The sequence below is a fragment of the Pygocentrus nattereri genome, chromosome 27, assembly GCF_015220715.1.
Source record: "Pygocentrus nattereri isolate fPygNat1 chromosome 27, fPygNat1.pri, whole genome shotgun sequence".
NCBI classification, from domain to species: Eukaryota; Metazoa; Chordata; class Actinopteri; order Characiformes; family Serrasalmidae; genus Pygocentrus; species Pygocentrus nattereri.
Window position 1 is genome coordinate 13,847,245 of NC_051237.1, and position 25,828 is coordinate 13,873,072.

A 25,828-nucleotide genomic window follows, 5' to 3' on the forward strand; every position below is an offset into this window, starting at 1 on the left:
TCTTAGATTTCTTGAATACAGATGTAATATGTCTACATACCTCAAGGTATTCATCAGCAAAATTCAAGAAAAAATGACCAGGAATAACGTGTGACATCCTCCTGTCTTGATACAACTGTAAATGTAACATGAAGTGTCAATTTTCCAGACAGGGATTAGGTCCTGGACTACTATTTTTCTTTAGATCTGTACAATGATGTGTAGTCCAGGACTAGGGTATAAGTTGTGATTTAACACATGCTGATTGTGATGCTTTTTGCTATTTTAATATTAAATTCTTCATTTCTCAAATGTTCTCATATGGTCAGGCAAAACATGCAAATTTGTGCAGCCAGAGATGTACATTTCACAGCTGTTTAACAGTGGCAGCAGCTGATGCCTACAATTTGATGTGCACATTATTTTCCCTCCTGGATCGTACTAGCCAATCCAAGTGCAGGTATCAGGGTTTATCGGAATATGGGAGGGGAAATATATAACTCTGTGAGTGGATAATACCCAGTAGTAAAGAGCTTTTAGAGGAGTGATATAGGAAAGTGTGACTCGCTGTCTAGCCCCTTTTCCAAATTCATTAATCCAGGCAGCAGACCACTTTGGTCTGGATGAAAACTCAGCCATTACCTCTGAGCTCATTTGTCAAAAATGAACTAATTAGACACGTGATGGTTGTAAAACTGGGCTGTCTAATTTGAAACTTCTTCTATTCATTTTCTTCCATTCAGTTCAAATTTTATTTGTATCTCTTTTTTTCACAACTGCTGTTTTCACAAAGCAGCTTTTCAGAAATTTGGGTACAGTTCCCCTAGCGAGTGAGCCAAGGGTGACAGTGGTTCAGAAAGGTGTGCTATTTGCTTAACCGTAATAAACAATTTAAGGCACAGGCAATGCAGTATAATTTCTGCTCAAAACAAATTTAATAAATGAATGCAGATTTAATTATGAGTTTAGAGCTGTGGCCATGGTGCTTGAAAGAGAGAGAGAGGTTGAGGCATTACAGGCAGCTCTACCTTAACGCACTGTTGTGAAGTCCAAAAGACCGCTTATGAGACAGCCTTGATTTTGAAAGCTCATTCAGAGCGATGGCTGTGGTTCTTTCTTTTGGTTTCTCTTTGTATTCTTTTGGTAACACTGTCAGTGTCTGCAGAGGAGACCTCGTAATGGGCAGGAATGTCTTCCAGGGACAGATTTGTGTTTGCTTAACTACAGGTTTGGGATGAAAAGGATGGCAGTTAATTTCAGTGTGTTTTCGTAATTACGCTTGTAAAAAGGACCTTGAAGGTGCCAGTCTTTCCATGAGATTTAGCTGCTTCTTTGATTCGTGGACAGAAACGGAAATTTATTTAACAACCTCAGGAATGGAAATACAAGAAGATTTATTTCCAGCATATACACTAGCATTCCAAAGTTTGGAATCATTTCTCATGACTTCGCCCACATCAACACCAGCATGGCAACCCCTATTCTACAACAACAACAACAACAACGACAACAACAACAATAATAATATAATTAGCATTTTTTACAGCACTTTTCATGCTGGTGGCAGCTCAAAGTGCTTTTCAGTATTAATTTAGAATCAAAATGACATCAAATGAAAAGATAAATACCAAGAGATGTAGAGTTTTAATTAAAGTTAAAGGGAAATGTTTTTAGATGCTTTTTTTAAAAGTGAGCTGAGTTTGACTGTCTAATAACGGGTGGAATTGAGTTCCACAGTTTAGAAGCATAATAATTGAACGAGGCCTAACTGTGTCCTCTGTATTTTACAGAAGGTGTTTGCAGAAGGTCAGTATCTGGAGATGTAAGATAATCCGCTTTCTGAAGTTATCCGATTATTCAAATGGTCATGTAAACACCATGCTCCGAATGAGAAATCTGATTAAGAAATCCATTAAAGAGAGCTGTATTTTAGCTCAGTAATCTGATTCCTCAGTGCATGTGTACTCCGACTCCGACTTCTTTTGGATTTCTCAGTCTGCGCATGCGCAAGAACAGATGGCAGTACCAGCAGCATTGGAGTGATGCTGAAACCAAACACAAAATAAAGGATTTAAATATTCTAGGTGATGTATGCTCATATTTTTCTAGTAAAGTCGACACATCATAACTGTGTGCACTGCGTTAACAAATGTGTCCGTTTAGCTAGCCAGAGATTCGAGGAGTGTTTACTTACCTTCTTACACATGAAGCATAACTGAAATTACCACCCTCCTGCTCCTTTCTGGGTGGGTTTGGTGGTTAGCTAACCACCCAGCATTTAAATATACCCAGAATGACTTACAATTTACATCTACACAGGCAAAAGCAGTGTTAGGAGTCTTGCCCAAAGACCCTTAATGGCAGAGTGTATGGTGCTTGCCCAGGCAGGGAAATCCAGTCCTAGTCTGCAGTTGAAGAGCAGAAATGTCACCCACTACATTCTACTAACCACAAAAGAAATCCATATCAACAAAGGTGGCATTAGAATCCAAATGTGCAGGGCACCGTAGATTGGCGGTACCGTTGCGACCTCCTTGTCCAAGCATATTACTACATTGCTGTAAGAGTGAGCTGGCTCCTAAATAAAGAGCACTGCACGTTTTCCAGTATGCTTCCTGGTCTCTTTTTTGCCAACATCACAATGCACTTATTATTCATAGCTATTCCTTGCCATCAATATTTGATCACTTCAAATACAGAAACTCTTAATTTTATTAAAACTTCATTATCATGTTTTATAGCTTTCGTAATTATTATGGAATTAACTCTGGACTTTTTTTTACAGCTCCTGACTTATAAGTCAAAATCTATAAAAGTCCAAAATTGTGAAGTTGGATAATCATAATATAATTATTTCATACATTTTTCTGCAACGCTATTTATTTTATTGAAAACAGTACTAACAAATTATCCATTGATTCTATGTTTAGTGAAAATGAGAACTTGCATTAAATTTAATTTCATAACATGATAATTGGCTAAAAGGTGCAGTGTGTAACATTTTAGTGGCAGTCTTGCAGATTGCAACCAGTTGAATACCCCCTCCTTCAGCCCTCCTCCTCTCCCTTTCTGAGTGGATAGTAGAAGCTACAGTGGCCATCAGGTTTTCACTTCCTTCATCCTCCTTTACTTTTTCTTGTGCTAAATAATAAGTACGCTTCTCCATTTGTCAAAATTTGGGTTCTCAAACTTCTCACAGCACAAATGGTTAGCCAGCAACGGCAGCAACAACTGATCCTTATTTTTTCTACAGTGCTGTGAAAAAGTATTTGCCCCTCACCCAATTTCTTCTGTTTTTGCTAGTGTGGTGCATTTAAATGATCAGATCATCCAACTCATTTTGACGTTAGACAACAAGTAATCACAAAATGCAGTTTTTAAATGATCTTTCCATTTAATGAAGATTAAGATTTATTCAAAACTTATATCACCAATGTGAAAAAATAATTGCCCCCTTAAACCTAATAACTGCTTGTGCCAGTGGCAGTAACAACTGCAATCAAACTTTTACTTTGCAGAATTGTTTCGGCTACATTGGAGGGTTTCTGAGCAGTGCCTCAGCATGTCAATGGGATTCATGTCTGGACTTTGTTTCTTTGATTGGCCACTCCAAAACCTTAACTGTGTTTCTTTTTAGCCATTCAGAGGTGAACTTGCTTGTGTACCTTGGACCAATGTCCTGCTGCGTAACCCGACGGCGCTTGATCTTTAGGTCACAAGCTGACAGGCGAATATTTGCCTTGAGGATTTTCTGTTAAAGGGCAGATTTCATGGCTACATCAATAATGACAAGTCGTCCAGGTCTTGCAAAAGCAAAGGAGCCCCAGGCCATCACACTGCCACAACCATGTTTGACTGTTTGATTAATCTATTTATGGTGGTATGCAGTGTTAGCTTCATGGCAGTTGTAATGGGATGTGTCTCCCAAAAAGTTCCACCTTTGACTCATCAGTCCACAGAATATCATCCCAAAAGTCCTAGGGGTTATCAAGATGTTTTTTGGCAAATGTGAGATGAGTGTTTGTGTTCTTTTTGGTCAGCAGTTTTTGCAACTCTCCCATGGATGCCCAGTGTCTTTTGTGGAATTGTATACATTGACCTTAACTGAGGCCTGCAGTTCTTCTGATGTTCATCTGGGTTCTTTTGTGACCTCCTGGATGAGGCATCAATGCAAAGTTTTGGTAGGCTGGCCACTCCTGGGAAGGTTCATCAGTGTTCCAAGTTTTTTCCATTTGTGGATAATGGCTCTCGTTGTGGTTCACTGGAGTCCCAGCGTATTAGCAATGGCTTTGGAACCCTTTCCTGACTGGTAGATTTCAAAGAATTTGTTTCACATCTGAATTTGAATCTTTTTAGAACATGGTATCATATGCTGCTTTTTGAAACCTTCTAGCCTGCTTCACATTGCCAGACAGGTTCTATTTAAGTGATGTTTTCAACGGGCCTGGCAGTAATCATGCCTGAATGTGCCTAGTGAAACTGAATACAAAAGTCAATTAAGTTTGGTTGATTTAGTAACTAAGGGGTGAATTACTTTTTCTACATAGGGCCAGTTAGGGCAGAACAGCATTTTTCCTTCAGTAATTGAAATCATCATTTAAAACAGCATTTTGTGTTTATCTTTGTCTAACATTAAAAGCAAGTTCTTTTTTTTTTACGGCATTTGGCTGACGCTCTTATCCAGAGCGACTTACAATTTGATCATTTTACACAATTGGCCTGACTGCATGTCTTTTGGACTGTGGGAGGAAACCGGAAAACCTGGAGGAAACCAACGCAGACACGGGGAGAACATGCAAACTCCACACAGAGAGGACCCTGGTCGCCCGGCCAGGGAATCGAACCCAGGCCTTCCTTGCTGTGAGGCGACAGCGCTACCCACCACGCCACCATGCCGCCTCATAACCTGAAACATTAAACAGTGACAAATATGCAAAAATAGAAGTAATTCACAGCACACATCTTCTAGCTGGTACTCTAGCGCGACCAAATGCAAGCTGCCGTTTCAATGTAAAAATGAAAAAAGCACTCTCTAGAGCAGGGGTGCACAGCTCCGGTCCTGGAGGGCCAGTGTCCAGCACAAATTGGTAGTGCCCCTTCTCAAACACAGCTACTAAACCTGGCAAATAACAGATGAATGTAATCAGGGATGTCTGAGCTGGTAAATCACCAAACTGAAATGATGATGAAAGTAATGGCATTCATCATTCCAAGACCATTTTTTCCTCAAAGGTTTTATCTACGTGGTTTTGTGAATTTGGATCACTGACTTCAACGGACTATGAAATAAGTTTTGAATATATCAGATTTTGATAATGGTAACAAGTATTATTGTATGTGTGTGTGTGATATATATATATATATATATATATATATATATCACACACACACACACACACACACACACACACACACACACACACACACACACAAATATATATATATATATATATATATATATATATATAGATAAATGCAATTCTCTCAATGAAGATACAGGATGGGAAAGAGAGAAGGAGAGTAGAAGTATTTTCAATTTAGTTTCTTTAATATAATCTTATTTACATGGAATCTTTTCAGAAATGTTTAGTACATTGTAAGTTACATTATTCTTGCATCCAATAAACAATGACACTCGGGACCTTATAATTGTACATAGTAAATGATACTGGTCACATCATTTGGAAAAGTTGTTTTTAAAAACAATTGTAACTTGCAGGCAAAGTCCATAATCATCCTCAAACTCACTAGTCATTCCCACTATTACATGAGATTAAATGTCCATCTCTTTCGTGTTTATCAGAGTTTCATAACAAATCACCAATCTAGTCATCTGGAAAAACAAAGGACTCCGCTCACACAAACGCTGTCGGAATTAAGCTCTGTCCAATCTGTTACATGTGAGAAATAAAGACATGTTAAGACAGAACCAAGAGTATAAAGGTGTCAGGTTTTATTGCATATATCACAAATATGAACATGACCACCGGGGTCCAGCCTACTTCAAAGCTAACTCAATCCAGGCCAAGGGACAGGCTTCTTTGAATTAGCAGCAGGTTTAAATACTTTGATTCATACATAAAATAATAATAAGAGTAGTGTACAGCTTTCACAAGAAAATTGGCCTTTTCTGAAAAACAGGGAATAATGATAATAGCAGCAATACTTAAAAGGACATTACATAGTAATAAATAATTAGTTTAAAAAAAAAAAAAAAAAAAGGATCAAGTGGTTGCAGAACACTTAAAACTAAAAATTGGCTCATTTTTTGTCAATTTTGCAATTAATAATCTGGTGCCATGCACATCAAGCACTACATAATGAAATCCTAGACCCCTCACTGCTCTGTTAAATCCGTATGCCAAGACCTAAACGTAACATGCCTGAAGCCAAACACTAGAGAAGAGACGTAAAACGGAGAGGATCACTACAGCTGAACAGGGATTTAAAGCACTGCTGTCCAGTCTTCAGCTTTATAATTCCTACAGGGGAGAACAAGTCACGCTCCTCGGAATGAAAATGAGGGATGACGTTAATGTATGTGCTAGTGAAAGTGCCATAGAAAAGATGTTTTAAAAAAGTGGTTTCAGTGACAGAGACACATGAATAACAGTCTTGTGGTGAATGTGAGTGAAAGCACTCATGTTCAAATGCAGGCGGTACACGTGGTACAAACAGTTAATGCTAAGTCAACAAACAAAAACAAATCAGCATTGTCCATCTAAACTTGGACAATAAGAGCTTCTCAGAAACATTCATGATTCCAAAAAACACATTTTTCATAAATCTCCCATGCAATGGAATATGTATTACAGCTAGTAGTCTGCTTTAGATCTGTGGGATAAATCTGGTAAAAGGAAACTAATGAAGAAAAAAAGGTTTTTAGAACCTGATGGAATACTTGACACATGGCATCACTCAATACCACCTCTTAAAGGGAGTCATTTGTTGTTCAAATGAAAAGGTCAGCAAAATAAAAACATTAAAAACACAAAGAAAAAAAACTTTTGTGCAACATGCAAAAAGATTAGAAGTCAAAAAGATTAAAACGTCATTGAGAATACTGGCTTATTCTGGATAATGCTGACATCGGAATTTCCAAGGGCCTTCTGTCCCTCTTTTGCCTGTATGTGGTCTGTGAGCCTTAACAGATGTGCTTCTGTTAGAGAAAGACACGCACACTGACGCTGTGTCGCCTTTTCATTAAACGGTCCCAAAACGGTCCCAAAGACTTGCCAAGCTTTCTTGGCCTTGATCGTATGGAGGGGAAAATCTTTTGATTAATACCTTTAACGCAACAAGCAACCAAGTTAAAATGTCTAATACAAATGACAAAGCATAAGAAATGGATACCACTGAAATGTACAATGTCATCCTATAATAGGACTTGGACAGAAAAGGGTGAGGGTTGCTGTGTAGATATCATTCATTTCAACTTATTAAACATCCAATCCATGTGTTCCTAAAGCAAACATATTAGGCAGACTGGATTTTGCCTTTAGAGTCTCTTGTAAAGTTTAAGATCTTCACCACAATTAAAATATGACCTCTACTTCAGACCACAGGCTCAGAGAGGATCACATTATTGCAACCAAGCGGTACAAATTCAAATGAATTATAATCAGACTTAAGACTAATGTTCCACAGTTTCAGTGACCAAGAAAAGCTGGATTTTAAAGAGAGATGACAAAAAAGGACATTGATCTGATTTCTCTTTTTTCTGGTACCTGTGATTATAACAATGCAAATAAAAACTTGCGTTTCACAACAAGAACCAAGAATAAATAGACGTAGAGTAGCCTGAAGGTTGTGTGGGAGTAACCCAGGCTGTGCATGTGTGCAAGTTCCTGCCCCTGGGTAGTGGCTTCCCTCTCTGTGCTCCTGAGAGAGGGGCTGGCGGGTGACGCTCAAGCCTGCAGGGAGGCACCAGTCTGTCAACCCTGGGGGAGAGTAGGAGAGAAAGAGAGGTCTAGAAGGGGCTGTTAGGTGGGTTAGTCAATGCTGGCTGGCTGGCGAGCTGGACGAGGCATTTCACTCCACAGCAAAACCACATGTCTCCTCCACGGCAGTCAGGAGCTTCTCATAGAGCTTCTCGTAAGACTCGTAAGGCGGGATGTCGATGCGGTTGAAGCTGGAGAGAAAGAAGAATTGGAACATTTTCAAAAACAACCACATTCTTCAAATGCTGAGCTTAATAACCATGAACCTGCATAAATAGCACCATTATATGGCAGACTCACCATGTATGGGCTTTGGGCAAATTATCCGTGTTGGCATCAATCAAATGGATAGTGAAGAGTCTTGGTCCTGCAGAACCTGTAGAACCTTACAAAGATACATTCTAGTTATCACTGTTCCCAGTCTCATTACAGGTAAAGTCTCATTAATCATGTTTTCTTTTTAAAGGGAACCCTGACTGTTTAAGACATGTAAGCCTCAGTATGGTGTACATGTTCAATACCACTAACATGTTCTATGAACTAAGCAAAATACTTTATTATTAAAAATAAGCAAAATGAAAGCACAAAATTAAATGCAATTTGGCAACAGAATCAATAATCAATAAATATTATAATAGACTAACAAATCTAATAAAAGAATGTGGTGTAGGGAAGTTGTAAAGGGTTCCTTAAGGTCACACTTAAGATTTAGCATTGATTCATTTGGGCTTCTGAAAAAGCAACTTGACACCACATTGAAAGAGACTGATAAACACAAGAGCATCTTAGACAGGCTCGTATCAGGAGTTGGTAGATGTGTTTTATGGATAAAAATAAACTGGCATTATGTACACGTCCCTTCATGCCTGAACCCCTTAAAATCCCAAGCTTATTACATACATAGATTCAGTAACTGCTATAACGTCAGTAACTGAAGTACTATTTTATTCAGTAACTACAGGGACTTCAATGACAACTGGCTGAGCTGTCCTTAGGTTTTAGAAGTATGCAATAAAACTGAGTCATGTAATGGGTTAAGGAATGGTATAAAGGCACTAGGTGTGTGAGGGGTGTGCATGGCTCATCTCTTAGCCACCTTGCAGTGCTTTGAAGCCTTGCAGGGGGACGCGTGTTGAACCAGTGACGAACTGGAGCAACCTTCCTCTTCTCTCCTCATCAAACGACTCCACGGCCTGCCAGAACCACTTCACTATGTTACTGTCAGCCACGCAGTGCTTCAGTCGCGTGTTTGCCTTCCAGTCATTCAAATCGATCTTTCCTAGGCCTCCAATGATCAGCTGCAAAAGGCACACACAAGGCATTAATTGAAACATGCTGAAAACTAACCAACTCTACACTATACTAAATTATTACAGCCAGAAAAACTGAAAATAAGTCAAAGACTCCAATATCATTAGAGACAAAGTTTCACATAGTTATTTCAGCGTTTAAGTAACTCCGCACCTCAAGTTCCTTGTTGTCAAAAGGCTTGAGCAGGTGTTGTGGGATGAGCTCATTAAACCCTTTCTGCAGAGCAAGGAATTGTGCCTCAATACCCCGCATGAACCTCCAGTTCACATAGAGTCTAAACAAAACATTGGAAAAACATGAAAACACTGCAGAAAGACCATCAACCCGTAAATCCAGGCCCCTGAACAGTATACAGATTGCTCACATCTAACATTTGCTCACCTACAAATAAAAGACCCTATCATGAGCTTATAAGTCCAGGATTACTCAATCATGCCGACAGTGGAAAAAGCATTAATACTGTGCCAAACCCTCCCATAGTGCTGCCCTCTGCTGGTAGATATCCTTCTGACAGACAGACAGAAGCAGAATTATAGTTGCAGCTTAGAGCACAATGGCTGCATCTCTGCCATACCTCACATATTCTTTCTTATTCTCCTCGGTGACAGGGATGTTTCTGCCATTGGGCTTCAATTCATGCTGCAGGAATTTGCCAAAAGCATTGTGTTCTACACAGAACGTATGATCCAGAACAGACGTGATGTCATTCTCTCTGTAGAATAAAAGAAAAATAGGCACTGAAGAATTTCTTTAAAGCCTGAGAAATGAGAAGTCATTCAGAGTAATAATTAATAACTAGAGCCGCAAACTAATCTATGATCTCATCCAATAAGCATTTAACAAATGTTCTATTTAAAACAGAGCCATCAAACGTACAGTATGATGACATAACATAGTATAAAGTGTTTTCTCTGAATAATAAATGCATTTTTAAATAAATACATTTAAATTAATGAATAAACGGTTAGAGACCAACATGGTCCTAGGTCACTCACAGGATCCAGACGAGGCTTTTGTGGAGCTCAGGATCCACAGTCTCCAGATCAGACAGTTGAATGGGCTTCCCCAAGAGCTGCTTGTAGAAGGGCAGTGTGAAGCCTCCATTAATGTAGTGCCCATGGAACACCGCCAGGCCCATGATCCGTCCCACAAAGTGGAAGTAAGACAAGTGGTCCTAAAACAAAGCACAAGGCTTAGCACAGGGCCCAGTCTTACCAGACTTGCAATCACCCGCCTGAGGCACATGACTTCCAAATGCTGGAAATACCATAGCTGACCCTTTATTTGTTTAACCTTTTCTAAACAAGAGTGATTTGCAGAGAGGCAGTGACATTCAGGATAACAACTCTGCCAAAGGAGGTTACGTAACTCACAGGGTTGATTGATGAGTCTGGGTTGATCTGCAGTGTGTAGATGTTGTCTGTGGAGTACTGGAATAAGCCATAGTATGGATTCAGCATCTCATGACAAAGAAGGTACAGCCACTCCCTGGACAAAAAACAGGAATTCAAAACACAGAAGTTATACCACTGACAAAAGCATTTGTGGATTAATGCAACAGTTCATTAATCTAACCCTCCTGTCACATCTGGGAACAGATGTCAGAGCACCTGCAATCTTTTTCTTTGATGGGCTTGGCTAAGACACAACCAAACTGTTTAACTCATTTAGTTTGACGAGTCTGAAGGAGGAAACCTGAGGGAAACTATTAAGTGGGGAAAAGAAGAGGAAGCTATAGCTAGCTCTAAAAACTAAATTCCTCTCTCCTCTGTCCTTCAGCCCATGACCTGGAAACTGAATGAAACTGGCATCTTTATGGACATACCAATTCTTTAAATGCGCTTGGAGGACTCGAAGAAAGAGAAGGCTTTCAGAGCGAGGAAACAGGTATTAATTAAATTGTTGATGTATCTGAATTTAAATAAATGCATGCTGATGTGAAATGGCAGTTGATAATAGGATTTTGGAGTTTAATAACTGCAGATTCTTCAAGCCCTGTAAAACGTGATGAAATTACAATCTCATTTATCAAACATATTTGACACCTCTTCCTTATGTTCTCAGATTAAGAAGCTGAGACATGAGGAAACAATGCAAGAAAAGGAAACTATGACACAATTAAAGAAGAGATCCATCCAGGGTCTCACCTTGCTACTCCTCCATAATCCAAGCCCTCCTCTCCACGGAATTTAACCATCAGCCGCTTCTTCAGGTCCTTGGGCCTCATCTTCATGATCTGCCTGTATGACTCCTGTGAGACACACAGGACATTGTATGTACTTAAGTGACATCAACTGGCAACCAAAACAAACATTCAAATCCCATCAGCTCCAATATGTTGCAATCCAAGTGAACGTTTGTAGACTTCAATTAGTGATGATGTAGAAAACGATGTACCTCAAAGATCTCCTCTCGTGATACCTCTATGCGGCAATGCCCAGCCTGGGGCTGCTGCAGGGAGAGCTCATGGCGCAGCACCTTGAGCTTTTGGACCAGATCTCTCTCATAACGTACAGGCAACTCTCCCTCACCTTCTTCCACGGGAACTTCCATCTGCACCGGCAGAGCCTGGCTTGACTCCTTCACCTGAGAGTGCTGGCTGTTATACAGACAAACACACAATACTGGTTAGTCTGCACATCAATCATAAATTTTGAATGTTGGGTTTAACTTTCACATCTACAGCTCACTAAAAATTAACTGCTAGAATGTAAATCAAAATGAACAAACCCAAACAAGCCAAGCCAAGCCATTATCTTAATTTGAGTCTCAAATTATTCAGGGGAGAGTGTTGATTGTAATAAATTATAAACTAAATTTAATGAGGGATCATTAAAAGGTGTCAGTAATCAGATGTTATGAGCAGAGGCACAACGACAAACATGCGAGTGTAAATCCTGTGGGGTATGTTTACCTCATGATGTGGTGTAATCTGGGGTCTGTGAATTGTGTGGTTCTGTTATTGTGGTCGACAAAATAAATCCTTCCTGATACTGTGCTCCTGATCTCCCAGCCAGGCGGCAGAGGGCCCAGCTCCTCACAGCTCACACTGTTCAGATCCCTGCAGGGGCAAGGGGACTGATCACAACGCCATTGTACACCAACAGATAGGCATAGGACTAGACCCTTTACTTTCCAATTTTTTTTTCACCTGAATGTTTCATGTCTTTTCCTAGCATCTTTTGTGTTCAGACATTTCTATAGTGTTTTATTAACTGGTCATCATGTTAGAATACTGATTATCAAGTTAGTTGGTCAATAATAAACTTGTAAGTTTGAATGAGAAGAAATGGGCTGATTACTTTAGTGAAAGAGGTCATGAGGGGTTTAAACCTACCGTGGTATTCTGGGATCATGCCAAGTGCTTACGCCAGTCTGTGTATGTAGAAAATAAACCTGGCCCTGCACAGTGGTCCTCTGCTCTGTGTAGGGACAGAGAAGAGAGCAGATGATCCCCAGGCTGTTAAGACAGCAGATCATAGATGGGCCAGTTCTCTTGAGGCCCAGGCTAACAGAGGTCATACTTTGTGCCCAGCCTGAGGCTTAATTACAGCTGCTGTGTTCACTGATCATAGCACAAGGGTCATGCTGCCACAGCTGAGGGGTCTGATGTTAGCTACTCTCCTGAGAATCTTAATAGTTCCTGTACAGTCAACGCAATGTAAGCAGGGCAGCAGGGGGAACGTGTTTGGCCTATCCACACCTCACTCACCTCACCTCACCTCACTTCAGTCGCCCCTCAACAAGCTCACAGTGGCACAGGCAGCTGGGGCCAGTTTAATTACACTGGTGGAAGATGAAAGGACACAAAACCTTTCAGAAGCAAGAAGCACAAATTCAGGACTCACTTACCATAGCCCTCAGGCAGGTCAGGTGACTGGTGCCCATGCGGCCGGTTCTGTGGGGTGTGTGCATGACTTCTAGACTCCTGGTTTCTGATTCGTTGTGCTTGGAGCCTCTGCTCCTGATTGGGCGACTCCAGTGCACGGCAGCTGCCTCCACCTGCAGCCCCCGTGGGGTCTGTGTAAGGCAGAGGCTCCTCCATGAAACAGCTGAGAGGCCGTCCAGGTCCAGAGTCCTCAAAGACTGGTCTGAAAACGCACACCAGCAGTGAAGTGCAAATACTCCAAAAACCATGGCTCTCCATCAGTATATGATTTGTGAGTGAAGATAAATCTAATCCTTCCAGCAGGGGGCAGTGCTGATCAAGTGTATCCATCAGAAGAAAAAAAAAAAGACCAAAGCTATCACTCACCCTTCATTTTCTAAAAGTCCTCTACAATCTACCACAGGCCCACCACTGCCAATCCTGTCTCTGGTCTGGAGGCTCACTAAAAACAGAACATTGCAAAAGATATTTAGCCGAGAGACAATTTATGATGTCATGGCATTTCAGAAGGCAGGGTGGTATTCCTCAAGACAGTTCCATGTTTCATTGCTACGTACCAACTATCTGCCCTCGCACAGCATCGCTGTCGGAGGCGTTCAGCTTACATAAGTCCAAACGCTGGTCTGTAGAGATGACAGACATCCAAACGGTCAGTCCTCGAAACGTTCAAGTTACTTAGAAAGACAAATGATTCATATTTCTTCATTACAGCCCTTTTACTGCACTACTAAGTATGAGTAGTGTGAAGACCACTCACAGCCTGTATCCTTGAGTCTGCTGATGGCGTTGGACAGGAGCCTCACACAGCCCAGAAAGCCAGCCCCCTGTTTCTTATGGATCTTCTTATGATTCCACACACTAATAGTGATGGAATCTGTCTTCCCAATATATCTAAAATCACACAAATTAAGAAAATTCTTAATATAATAATTAAGGCTGTTCTGAATAACGTATTGTAATGACTTTGCTTTGTGTAGTCCATCACAATTAAATCACATTTGCTTCTTTGCTCAAATCTGACCCCAAAGAAACCCCCCCCTTTTCAAAAAGGACAGCATTTTGTTATAGCTATGAGAGTCATTGTATATAATACAGGGTCAAAAGTTTCAACTCTTGGTGATTGTATCTGTCTCGTTCTTGTACAGTGGACAATCTCGAGAGCAACTGTAATGTATAGTAGTTATATCACAAAAACAAGCAAGATGAAAGATGATTTTAAAAAAAATTATACTGCAAGTCAAAATTTTAAACTTAAGCCAGGAATATGCTTACAAGTCATAATGCTGGTTCCACTTGGGATCCAATGTGCTCTTGACTGTGTCTGTGGAGTGGCATTGACCCGAGCCGTCAACAACAACTTTGGCAAAAGGGTCAGGCAACCCTGCAAGAGAAACCAGTGTTGCAGAAGGATTAAATCTGAGGACGACAGAATCGCTATCTATTGCAATCTACTACAGTGGAGCAAGGCAGAACAGGGAACGCCCTCACACCCTTTTCCAAAGTCACTGCGTGAAAATTCACCTGGGGCATTTCACATCATTTTATGGCTTGGATAGAGAGCTTGATTCATGAACTGCAGTCATTCTTTAAGGCAATCCTCATGCCCTGAAGACATAGCAAGAGAGGTCAAGTGCTCAAGAGCTCTCCAATTAATACAGATGTGCAGCAAAAATACAAAAGAAGCATAAATTATGAGCTGAAAAAATACCCAGCTTGCCTCTTAGGGAATAACACTGAGCTGAGAAACAGTCGCTGCATAGAACTCTTAGATTTGTCATTGATGTAGTCACACTTTGTCTCTTTCTTTTACACATAGTCCATCAATGATTAGCTGCTGGCACACCAGAGCTCAGTGCAATGGTTTGAAAAGCCAGCCCTATGGATGTGGGCTGAATATGACGCACTCACACTTCAGCCATTAGCATAATATGTGGGCCATGAATGGTTCAGGGCAGTGGGACAGACAGTCATGTCTGTCACTCACAGCAGCCTTGTTACTCTGTGTAGCCCTGACTGACTTCAGTACAGCGAGTTTTCAAGCCCAATGCTGCATGTCCAACTATCTGTGGGTGGAATGTGATTTGGAGCTAGTGAAAGAGGAGGTGAATTCCCCAGCTGATGGAATAAAGAAGCCAATGGTGGGCGGTTCTGAAAGTTCCCCATCATTTGGAGATTCTGGGATAATAAATGTGATAGTCAAAAAAGCCTGTGCACAAGAGGCTCTTTGGGTTGAAATGCAAACGTTCAGCTACACTTTGTTGCTGAGCATCTGAGAGGAAAATCAAACATATACAAAGCTGTGGCAAACTGTGGAACAGACACAACACAATAAGAAAAAGCATGACAAGTACTTACGGAAGAAGTCTTTCTTTGCTAGGTTCTTGGCACATAATACTGAAAGAAAAACAGAAAGCCATGAATCATTAAATGAAACACACTTCTTTCTAGTCACGACATGTCTGAAAACTTCACTATTGTGTATGTACACATTAAAACAAAAACGAGGGCTGTGTTCAAAATATAGATGTGGCAGTACACCATGGATATGATTGCAGCGATTCTCGTATTGATGCAGTGTTGACCATCAATATTCATGAACAGATAATTATTCATGTCAGAGTACAACATCTTTAAAGCATCCAGCATTTTATTTTATCAATATCAACATTACATATAAAACTTGTGTACGCTCATAAATCATTATGTGGAACTACTCTGAAAAACATTTTACATTTCAATGAGAATTATGCTAAAATAAATGGATCATAATACGCAATGTATCGTCAAGTTACAATAGATAGCCCTAGCCTAAACAAGATAAATTCCTGGTTTAGACATACAAATGTTTTTCTATGTATGTGTGCAGGCATTAAGGGAGCGTGTCCAGACAAGGGGAGAGATCGGCATATTCACCCAGAAAGCCACAGTAGTGACATCAGGACTGCCCCAGCACCCCAAATGAATAGAATGAACCATCCGTTTCAGTCTGTATTTCTTTATCACAACCCTCCCTGAATATCTTAAGACTTAAGCCATCAGGCTTAAGAGGCTATTCCTGTTTTCCCTTGGCAGCGCGTAATGGGAAAATATCAAAAGGTCATTGAACATTTGGTCAAACAGTGCTTTTAGATCATTTAAATTCAGTGTATTGAGTAGTGCCACTGCAGACCACAAATAAGATTCGTGCCAGCCTGTGTTAAGCAGGTGTGAGCTTAGGTGTGGTCAGTACAGTGAAACTTGTCAAAAATAAATGGTGTACATTAAGAAATGAAAGAACATGTTACAAAGAAATTATCAGGACCAGGTTTCCTGATACCAATTAATCATAAGGGTTAACGACTGTGAAACAACTGTGCAAAGTTGCTTATTAACTGTGTCCCAGCACAAGTGTAACAGAAAACACAGATTAACCGTAATCAAACAATAGACTGAAAATAAGAGATCTGTTTGGTCAAGTCATGACACTGTTGGCCACAACAATGAGGATATTTCTATTGTTTGTCAGATACAAAACATATTAATCATTAAAACAACATGACTCAAAAGCAATTATAATACACATATTGCAATTTATAATATAATTACATTAGGTATTTTTGGCACATAGTGTGCACATATGAAGTATAGATTTTTAACACTATAAAATTAATTGGTTACTGATCACAAATACCACAGAGGTAACCACACTGCTTATAGATCCCCCACCACCATTGTATTCAGCTATTACAGTATAAGCCTATAGTAGCCAAAGTTGGAACCTGTCCACTTCCAAAGAAACCCTGATTCAGTTCATTCTTGTGATTATCCTCAATGAATGAGAAGAATCTGCATCAGCGCATGTTTTTCTGTTTCTTCTAGCAGCACATCAGTGCTGTTCTGTCCACATAATCTACCAGTTTTATTAGATGCTAATAATGCTATGTAACATGCACTACTACCAACTGCAGACAAGTTATAAAAATTTTTTAAAAAACACAGCAAAGCAACACCTTTGATTCTGGTACATAGAACGTGAAACATATTGCATCAGTTACCCAATTGGTTACATTGAAACTGACAAAGTTTGTCTTCATTGTTTCAGACTTGTTTGGCAAACAACCTTTCATTTATTTATTTGGCTTAATTTAACAGATTAAAATGCATAGAATTTAGACGATTACGAAAGCTAACACAGTAAAACGACTGGTCAATTTATGTAAACCGGCAACAGGCAATTATGTAATAATTGAGGCCTTGTTACTAGTCTGTAATAAAAAAATGCAGACATCAGGAAGAACACGTGTGCATGACTGAGTGTCACAGGACAGTGAAGAATCGTCTGTATTTCTGCTGTACCATGACAATGCTGACTCTGAGAAAATGCTCCAGTGGACAGTGAAGGCCTCAGCTCTGTGTGGGTGGACAAACACACATCGGTAGTGTCCTCGCTGTGAAGGACCTTCTTGAACCGCCAGCTCATTTTACAAATTTATGAATGTCATATAAACGCGCTGTACAATGGGCACTGCTCAATATGACAGTTCACTCTCTCACACACACACACACACACACACACACACACACACACACACACACACACACACACACACACACACACACACACACACACGATATCTCAGCAGACTTCAAGCCAATAAAACATTTACACAAGACACACCTGATTACGCTACTCTTTCCCACAAATTAGCTATCCCTTCACTCTTGGCTCAAATAATTTAACAACATATCACCGCCTTCATTAGTTGGCAAAAGATACAGTTATGTATTGTGGTGGGGTATTTTTGAGCCCCTGTATTCACTGTCTTCATCTGAAAGAACATAATGCACCCACCTGGTGACATCAACAGCTAGATTAACAACCAACAGTCCATGCAGCAGACAAATGTCTCTGGATCTACTCTGGGGGGTGCAGTCCAGAGTGGTTGCAGGTTTTCATTCCAACAAAGCAGGAGCACACCTGAACAGCCATGTGAAGACTAAGACTAACAGATTAAAATGAGTGGAATCAGGTATGGGGCTGCTTGACAAGAATGAAAACCTGCAGCCACACCGGCCCTTTGCAGACAAGATTGGACGCCTCTGCACTATACGGTAGTTTCAGTTTCATCATGATTATTCATTATTCTTAAATTTAGGGCATCTGGGGCATTTAGGGCAAACCCATATTTACAACAGTGATTACCTTTTGCACAATACCTGTTAGTAACTAGATGTGAGTTTAAACAAGATGAAAGAACTTCTACACAATGCTATGGACAATGCTGAACTGTAAAAGAGTGTCTTAAGTAAGTTGAAATGATGACATCAAGTTAACTATGACCAGTATCCACAAAACTGTTGTGTTAAATGATGGCAAGGACTCGATCACCATGTTGGTATGTTTGTGTAAGGACATCTGCTAGCAGTGGATAAGTAGATATTCATGATATAAATGCATAAAACATAATCCCTGTGTGCCCATGATCATAGAGTGGTCAAAGATCACAGATTATCAGAGTTGAATAATTGAATGGAGTAGTGCTGCATGGCACAACATCAAGATGGGGGGGGGTCACTAAACAGCATCATGGGTAAAAGGATTATACCTGACTGAATGACTCCTACATTCATACACACACACACACACACACACACACACACACACACACACACACACACACACACACACACACGCTCAAGACCCAAACTCAGAGTCTTGCCCAACTTAAGGATTTTGTCCTGTAGCAAAGTGTACAGATGTATAGATACTAGGGCTGCAATAAACAATTTCCATAATCAGTTCATTGATCCGCTATGGGTCTGGAATAGAAAGTGCATTTATTGGTTTGTGAATAACATCTAAAAACCAAAAACAATACAAGCATTATTTCTCCTTTGGCACAGTGCTCTTTCAAACATAAAACATCATCCCTATCCTCTAACTCCTTTACAAAAAACGACTATATCCAAGGGATCAGCAACAGATCTTCAACGCTCATGAAAACAATTTTTAATAAACATGTACCATGTTAAAAACAATTTCAGGAACATAATTTTTCCTTTAAATGATAAATCTATGAAATCTGTTTACCATGCTATTTGGACAAATGATTTCAAAGCACAACTTATTCCTTCAACCAATGTGGTGTACTTCTCTGTTGACTAAATTTAAACAGAGCAGGCTGAAAATCAGACAGACAATGACACACTATTTTTGGCTTCTGATTACAGTTTGGTAGTTACTCACCATGCTGAGCTTCTGCTAAAGAAGGTGCGTTTTCTGCTACTGTTTGACCGTTGCTGCGCTACACGAGATCAGTTTAACAGTCTGTACTTTCTTTTAACGAAATGAGGCGACATCAGATGGGAACCATAAGCAGCGTCAAGCCAACTAAACTATAACAATATTTATATGCAAATGTTTGGTTTTTTTGGTCATTATCAAGTTTATCGATCTTTGGCATAATAGCATTTTCCATAGGGCTGCTAGGCCAACACTGAGTGGGTGTTCCTCATGAGGCTGAGGGAGCCCCATAATCGATCTTCATTCTTAAGTAAGATGCATAGCAGCTAATGTAGTAACACATGTTCACAACATTACTTTGTTCAGGGTTTATATTTTTGGATATAAATCATACTTATATTTATACTACCTCTGCGTGCCGTGAATGATGCAGCAGCATTACTGGAACAGCTTGCAAGCCATGGCCATTTAAACACAGCACTGGTGCTGAAGAGCTGTTAAGCAGAGCTATACTGGAAATTCTAACCTATTCCAACAAAGTTCTACAGATATTACATACAACTAGTCTCCGGTCATCCATTTAGCTGTGCAATAATAAAGATCATGTTAAAACCATGTGCATATTTTTTATCCTCTGCAGATTTCTGGTCTAGGATTGGACCATCGTTACAAGCCTATACCTTCTGAAAAACGGGGGAAAAACCAAAAAAAAAACCAAAAAAAAAAAACCACGTGTAGCACAGAATGTCTAAACCATTTTTTTATTTAGTAACAGCCATAAACTACATAATTAATGAGTGTGCAGCATCTTGTCCACACATTCGAGACATAAAATAAATATCATAAGAATGAATCATACAGAGTGGACACAGAGCGGGTTTCCTTGTGAAGTATGAGTAAGAAGGAAATGGAAAACCTGGCACGGAGTTGGAGCAGAGTGATTACAGAACGCTTTGAGTGAGGAGCAGAAATGTCTGCCACTCCACTCTACTCACATACCCTGGTGCAGAAATACTACACAGCACAATTATTGCTCATTGGTCTTTGCAGAGTGCAGGAACATCCCATCTGATGAGTGGGGTAAAACGTTTTTGAACAGAAGGTGGATAATGACAGCCGAAGTCTCTTCCCTCAGGCCAGAGCCCCATGCCTATCCACTATACTGCCAAAAGTATTCGCTCATCTGCCTTCACCCACATATGAAATCGAGTGAGATCCCATTCTTAATCCATAGGGTTTAATAAAATGTTGGCCCACCCCTTGCAGGTATAACAGCTTCAACTCTTCTGGGAAGGCTTTCCACAAGGGTTAAGAGTATATTTATGGGAATTTTTCACCATTCTTCCATCAGCGCATTTATGAGGTCAGACACGGTCATTGGACGAGAAGGCCAGGCTCGCCGTCTCCGCTCTAATTCATACCAAAGTTGTTCTATCAGGTTGAGGTCAGGACTCTGTAGGCCAGTCAAGTTCTTCCACACCAAACTCGCTCATCTGTGTCTTTATGGACCTTGCTTTGTGCACTGGTGCGCAGTCATGTTGGAACAGGAAGAGACCGTCCCCAAACTGTTCCCTCAAAGTCGGGAGCATGAAATTGTTCAAATCTCTTGGTGCTGAAGCATTAAGAATTCCTTTCACTGGAACTAAGGGGCTGAGATCAACTCCTGAAAAACAACCCCACACCATAATCCCCCCCTCCACCAAACTTTACACTTGGCACAATGCAGTCAGACAAGGAGCGTTCTCCTGGCAACTGCCAAACCCAGACTCATCCATCGGACTTGCCAGATGGAGAAGTGTGATTCGTCCAGTCTAGAGTTTAGTGATGGCAAGAGTTACACCACTAAATTCAATGCTTTGCATTGCGCTTAGTGATGTAAGGCTTGGATGCAGCCACTCAGCCTTGGAAACCCATTCCATGAAGCTCTTTACACTGTTCTTGAGCTGATCTGAAGGCCACATGAAGTTTGGAGGTCTGTAGTGATTGACTCTGCAGAAAGTTGGCGACCTCTGCACACTATGCCTCAGCATCCCCTGACCCCACTCTGTCATTTTACGTGGCCGACCACTTCATGGTTGAGATGCTGTCATTCCCAATAGCTTCCACTTAGTTATACCACTGACAGTTGACTGTGGAATATTTAGTAGCAAGAAAATTTCATGACAGGACTTGTTGGGACGCCACATGTTCAACACGGTACCATGCTGGAATTCACTGAACTCCTGAGAGCGACACATTCTTTCACAAATTTTTGTAGAAGCAGTCTGCAGGTCTAGGTGCTTGGTTTTATACACCTTATGTGTACATTTTATTTTATACACCTCTTATACATACCATGGAAGAGATTGGAACACCTGAATTAAATGATTTCGATGGGTGAGTGAAGACTTTTGGAAATACAGTGCATCAAAGACAGGCAAGGTCCCCCTTGCTAAAGCTTACATGGCTGGGGAAGCAAAATGCACTGGGAAAGCAAGGGCTCATCTCTTCCACTGGCCTTTTTGACATTATGGCTGTACAGAACCATGAAGAGAGAAAGTGCCATCTGTGATTCAAATGAGGAGATAGACCGTGTTAGGAGGCCGAGCTACTGCTGAATGTTAATCATGCAACAACAGCAGCTGCTAATTGAAAGGTCCATGCATAGCCTTGGCCTTGAGTCCAATTTATGACCCGACAATGAACGCTTCAGGGGGGTGTGGGAGGTTGGGGGGGGGGGGGGGGTTTGGATGCTAAAATGCCACAGTAGTTTTACTGTGGAAATGGAGGGAGGGATGGGAGAGAGTAACTAAAACACAAGGAGATGCAGCAAGCTTGACACCACACACCTTCACCTCCCCCACCTTTTACAGCCCTCACTGTAGGGAACACCTCATTAGACCTGAGCTTCATCACAGCATGCGGGGGTTGGGGGCAGCAACAGGGGAAGAGAAAGCAGGAGAGAGAAAAGACAAGTAAGAGAGAGCGAGTGAGAGAGAGAGCGAGCGAGAGAGAGCGAGCGAGAGAGAGAGAGAGAGCGAGCGAGCGAATAGATGCATGACAGTGAGAGAGAGGATCCCACATTCCATCTTGTGGCCACTAGGCAGTCCATCAACACCCAATAACGGTTACTGAGGCAACCACTGGATTAACTGGAAGAGCCACACTGCATAAGTAATGAGTGTGAGATCAAAGTCCACTCGTATGATTAAGCTCTGTCTCTGCCCTCCTGTTAAGCAGCCAGGGAGAAATGAAGGGGGGGGGGGGGGGGGTAAATAAATAAGACACATACCTGCTATTTCAAAGACTCAAGCAGAAGAGTCACCCCTGCCTCTCATACTCCGCTTACCACATCTGTAGCCATGGAAACAAAGGCAGCAGAAACTTTGCAACAAGAGGGAGGTTTTATCAGACAGTCATGACTGTCAGATCTCTAGAGTTGATGCCAGTAAGACAGATGCCAAAGGTCAGAATCAAGACATCAATAAAAATAATGCTGGAAAGAGTGCATTTTTCACATTCTTCCCATTTGTCTCTCACACTCAGTCAGAAAACCAGCCCATCTCATATATTCTATAAGAGGCAGCTCCTACAACTTGCATCAGAAGCTCAGTCCAGCTCAGCTGCCTCAGTCCAGCACAAGCTGGGACTGCCCAAAAGGCAGCAAATGTAGATAATTGGTAATAACACAGACTTCTGAATTATCACCAGTTGTTGCCCATATTTGGAGCTGCGGAAACATAAAATACCATCATAAATGTTGCCGATTTGGCAGGAAATCAAGTTATGGTTCCTTATAGCTGATTAAACCTTTGGCTTCACACAAAAATATTTCAACAAACCCTGTTACATTAATATCGCCTCTGATGAGTTCCTCCAGACATGCAGAACAAGGAAAGAGAAGAGCAATAATGTGGCATCAGTAAAAACAGTCCTTATTGGAAAGTCTGTTTATTCGGCAGCCATCTTTGCAAGGGCAAAATGCCAGGCAAGCCAGACTCTTATCTATTTGAATGAGGAGAGACCTGTAAACCTGAAACTGAAGGTCAAATTACTGTTTCAAAAAGATATTTGAAGTCACTGACGAATTCTGACGAAAACCTCAGAAGTAGTAGGATTTGACTCGATAGTGAACAAAAATGTGATTTTTCTGCTTGTGCAATGAGGAGGAGCTGTTTCTGCTCGTGGTGTAACCAGCTCTCTTCTCTTATAACAGACGACTTGTCAAGCATTACAAACTTCTATAACATCTTTGCTACAAAATCAACAACAGAATCTGGCTGTACTTTCCAAAACCACACTACCACACCTCAACTGGAAACTCACAAGCCTGGTAAATATGCTAATCCAGGTAAATCTAATCCCAGATTTTACATTTTATAAATATGCGTGTGCGGGCATCAGCACCGACTAATATAAAACAAGAATTCTGGGCTGATGACGAGATCTAATTTTACAACCCAACTAAAGAGCGTATTATATACATTTTATTGTGCTTTGTTGCATTATGCACTTTGAGAATATGAATCTAGAAGAAATCTAGAAGGAATTTTATTTTTTTTTCTAGAATCTAGAAGAAATGTTAATTTTCTTATGCTGTGTGGCATCCACTGGTAATAATGAAGTGTTCATTGGTCTATACTGGACCATATCTTTACTAAAAGTAACATCCTCAAGATTATAGGCTTTCAAAAATTACAGCTCATGCAAAATAGTCTAAAAAATTATTTTACCTCATCAAATTCATTTACTTATTCTTATTCAAGGTAACACTGATACCAGTTTGAACATTTCAAATGATACACAGCTCTAGTTCAAGGAAAAGAGAGGAAAAAAAAAAGAAGGAAAGATCAAGTCTACAAACAGGGACGCACAAGATATTGTCCAGTACCCCTCCAACATCTGGCAACATTCCTCCAAGCGACTTTTTAGGGCAGGCGGAACAGTCTGCAGCTGGGACCTTAAACAGAGCTCTTCTTGTTGCTTTACTCCTGTCTTCTTGGTGAGCAAATGGCAAAGCAAACATGGACAACATGTTCCGAGTTAGTGCCGGCCAAATGCATGCACGCACGCAAACACACACACACACACACACACACACGGCGCATGCACATGTGAGAAAAGCAGAGTATTATTTGGCCATCATGTGTCCAGAGGCCTGCAGGGCTGTCCAAACATTCTTCCCCATCTGCTTTCATTAAGCCTTTTTGTGAGGAGGCCAAACAGTCTGCTATGGCGTTATCAGGCATGGGAAATCAGACTTAACCATTTCATTACGCAGGATTAGCCTGTAGAAACCAGGGCTCAGAAACAGCAGCTCAGCCACAGCTGTAAGTGTGGCCACTCATGAGCTCTCATACCCATTGACCACCTCACTGTAACTTACAGCCTCCTACTCTAAATTTAGCTTGCTGAGCTTTATTGCAAGTCACTATGTGGTGTCTGGGCAGACATTGGGGAGGTTTGGAAAAGATTTCCATCCCAGTTTAGGGTCATGTTCCCCAACTTTGTCAAACAACTCAATTTTACCTAGGGCAGCAGTCACCAACCCTGGTCCTGGAGATCAATCATCCTGTAAAGTCTCCTTCCAGCCACATTCTGCCACACCTGCTCACTAATTAACTTCTTCAAAAGCCCTTGTTGGGCTATATCAGATTCATTAGTGTTCGGGAAAGGGAGGGGGAGCATGTTTGATGCAGGTTGGAACTAAACTGCAGGAAAGTAGATTTCCAACAGGAGGGTTGGTGACCACTGCCCTAGGGAAACAGAACAGGCTTAGTTTATTAGGTGACAGCTTAGATCCCTGGTAAATAACATGGGCAACAGTATCTGTTGGCATGTGGCCCACTGCAACAACAGTTAGGTTTCATTAATGAGCCTTCCTTCTTAAAAGATACTTTGAAAGATACTGTGCATGGTAGGAATGTGTGCCTAGCTGTGATCTAGCAGGGTGATCATACCTTAAATACAGGGTGATTCAAAATGATTAATCTGATTTCAGAGTGCCATATTTTTACAACCATGAGGAGCCTAGGAACCAATTACATACCAATTGAAAGAGGGGAATTCAGAGTTTCTGACTGTCTGTATGGCACTGAACCTCCAACAGCGCATTGCCAGATATCATGCCACCACATGTGCCACCACTCCCAACAACACTAGATCTCCAAAATCGCATTGAAAGGGCTGTGAGTACAGTGACACTAGGCACGCTCAAACAGGTACAGGATGAATCGTGTTGATGTCCGTACAGCTGGAGGAGCTCATATTGAGCACTTATAAAATTACATGAAAGATTTTATGCTCATTTAAACCCTACACAATTTACTGAATTGCTCTGTAATGATTTACAAGTGAAATAAATTATTTTACAGACAGAAGAACCTTATTGAATTCCCCTGTACTTCACTAATCAGAGGGCACAAACAAAGTTAAATTGATACTCATCAAAAATACAAATGAAAAAAAAATCTAGGATATCCACTGGAGATTTACATTTACATTTCA

At 40.8% G+C, this 25,828-nt stretch overlaps 1 protein-coding gene across 2 annotated transcripts in view; it reads right to left on the reverse strand.

Moving 5' to 3' along the window:
* Positions 1-5,506: 5,506 nt before the first annotated feature.
* Positions 5,507-25,828, reverse strand: part of smurf1 (SMAD specific E3 ubiquitin protein ligase 1) — a 30,636-nt gene continuing 10,314 nt past the window's right edge. The window contains exons 2-18 of one of the 2 annotated variants that reach the window (XM_017703178.2): positions 15,475-15,513; positions 14,392-14,500; positions 13,877-14,010; positions 13,677-13,742; positions 13,486-13,561; positions 13,083-13,321; positions 12,568-12,652; positions 12,145-12,291; positions 11,628-11,829; positions 11,378-11,481; positions 10,604-10,718; positions 10,226-10,404; positions 9,805-9,942; positions 9,384-9,504; positions 9,016-9,217; positions 8,220-8,295; positions 5,507-8,110 (exon numbers count right to left, since the gene is read on the reverse strand). In XM_017703178.2, the coding sequence (XP_017558667.1) occupies positions 8,011-8,110; positions 8,220-8,295; positions 9,016-9,217; positions 9,384-9,504; positions 9,805-9,942; positions 10,226-10,404; positions 10,604-10,718; positions 11,378-11,481; positions 11,628-11,829; positions 12,145-12,291; positions 12,568-12,652; positions 13,083-13,321; positions 13,486-13,561; positions 13,677-13,742; positions 13,877-14,010; positions 14,392-14,500; positions 15,475-15,513 (2,132 nt within the window). In that variant the 3' untranslated portion in view covers positions 5,507-8,010. Of the gene's footprint in view, positions 8,111-8,219; positions 8,305-9,015; positions 9,218-9,383; positions 9,505-9,804; positions 9,943-10,225; positions 10,405-10,603; positions 10,719-11,377; positions 11,482-11,627; positions 11,830-12,144; positions 12,292-12,567; positions 12,653-13,082; positions 13,322-13,485; positions 13,562-13,676; positions 13,743-13,876; positions 14,011-14,391; positions 14,501-15,474; positions 15,514-25,828 lie in introns of both variants that reach the window. The other variant, XM_017703177.2, reaches the window with a different exon arrangement.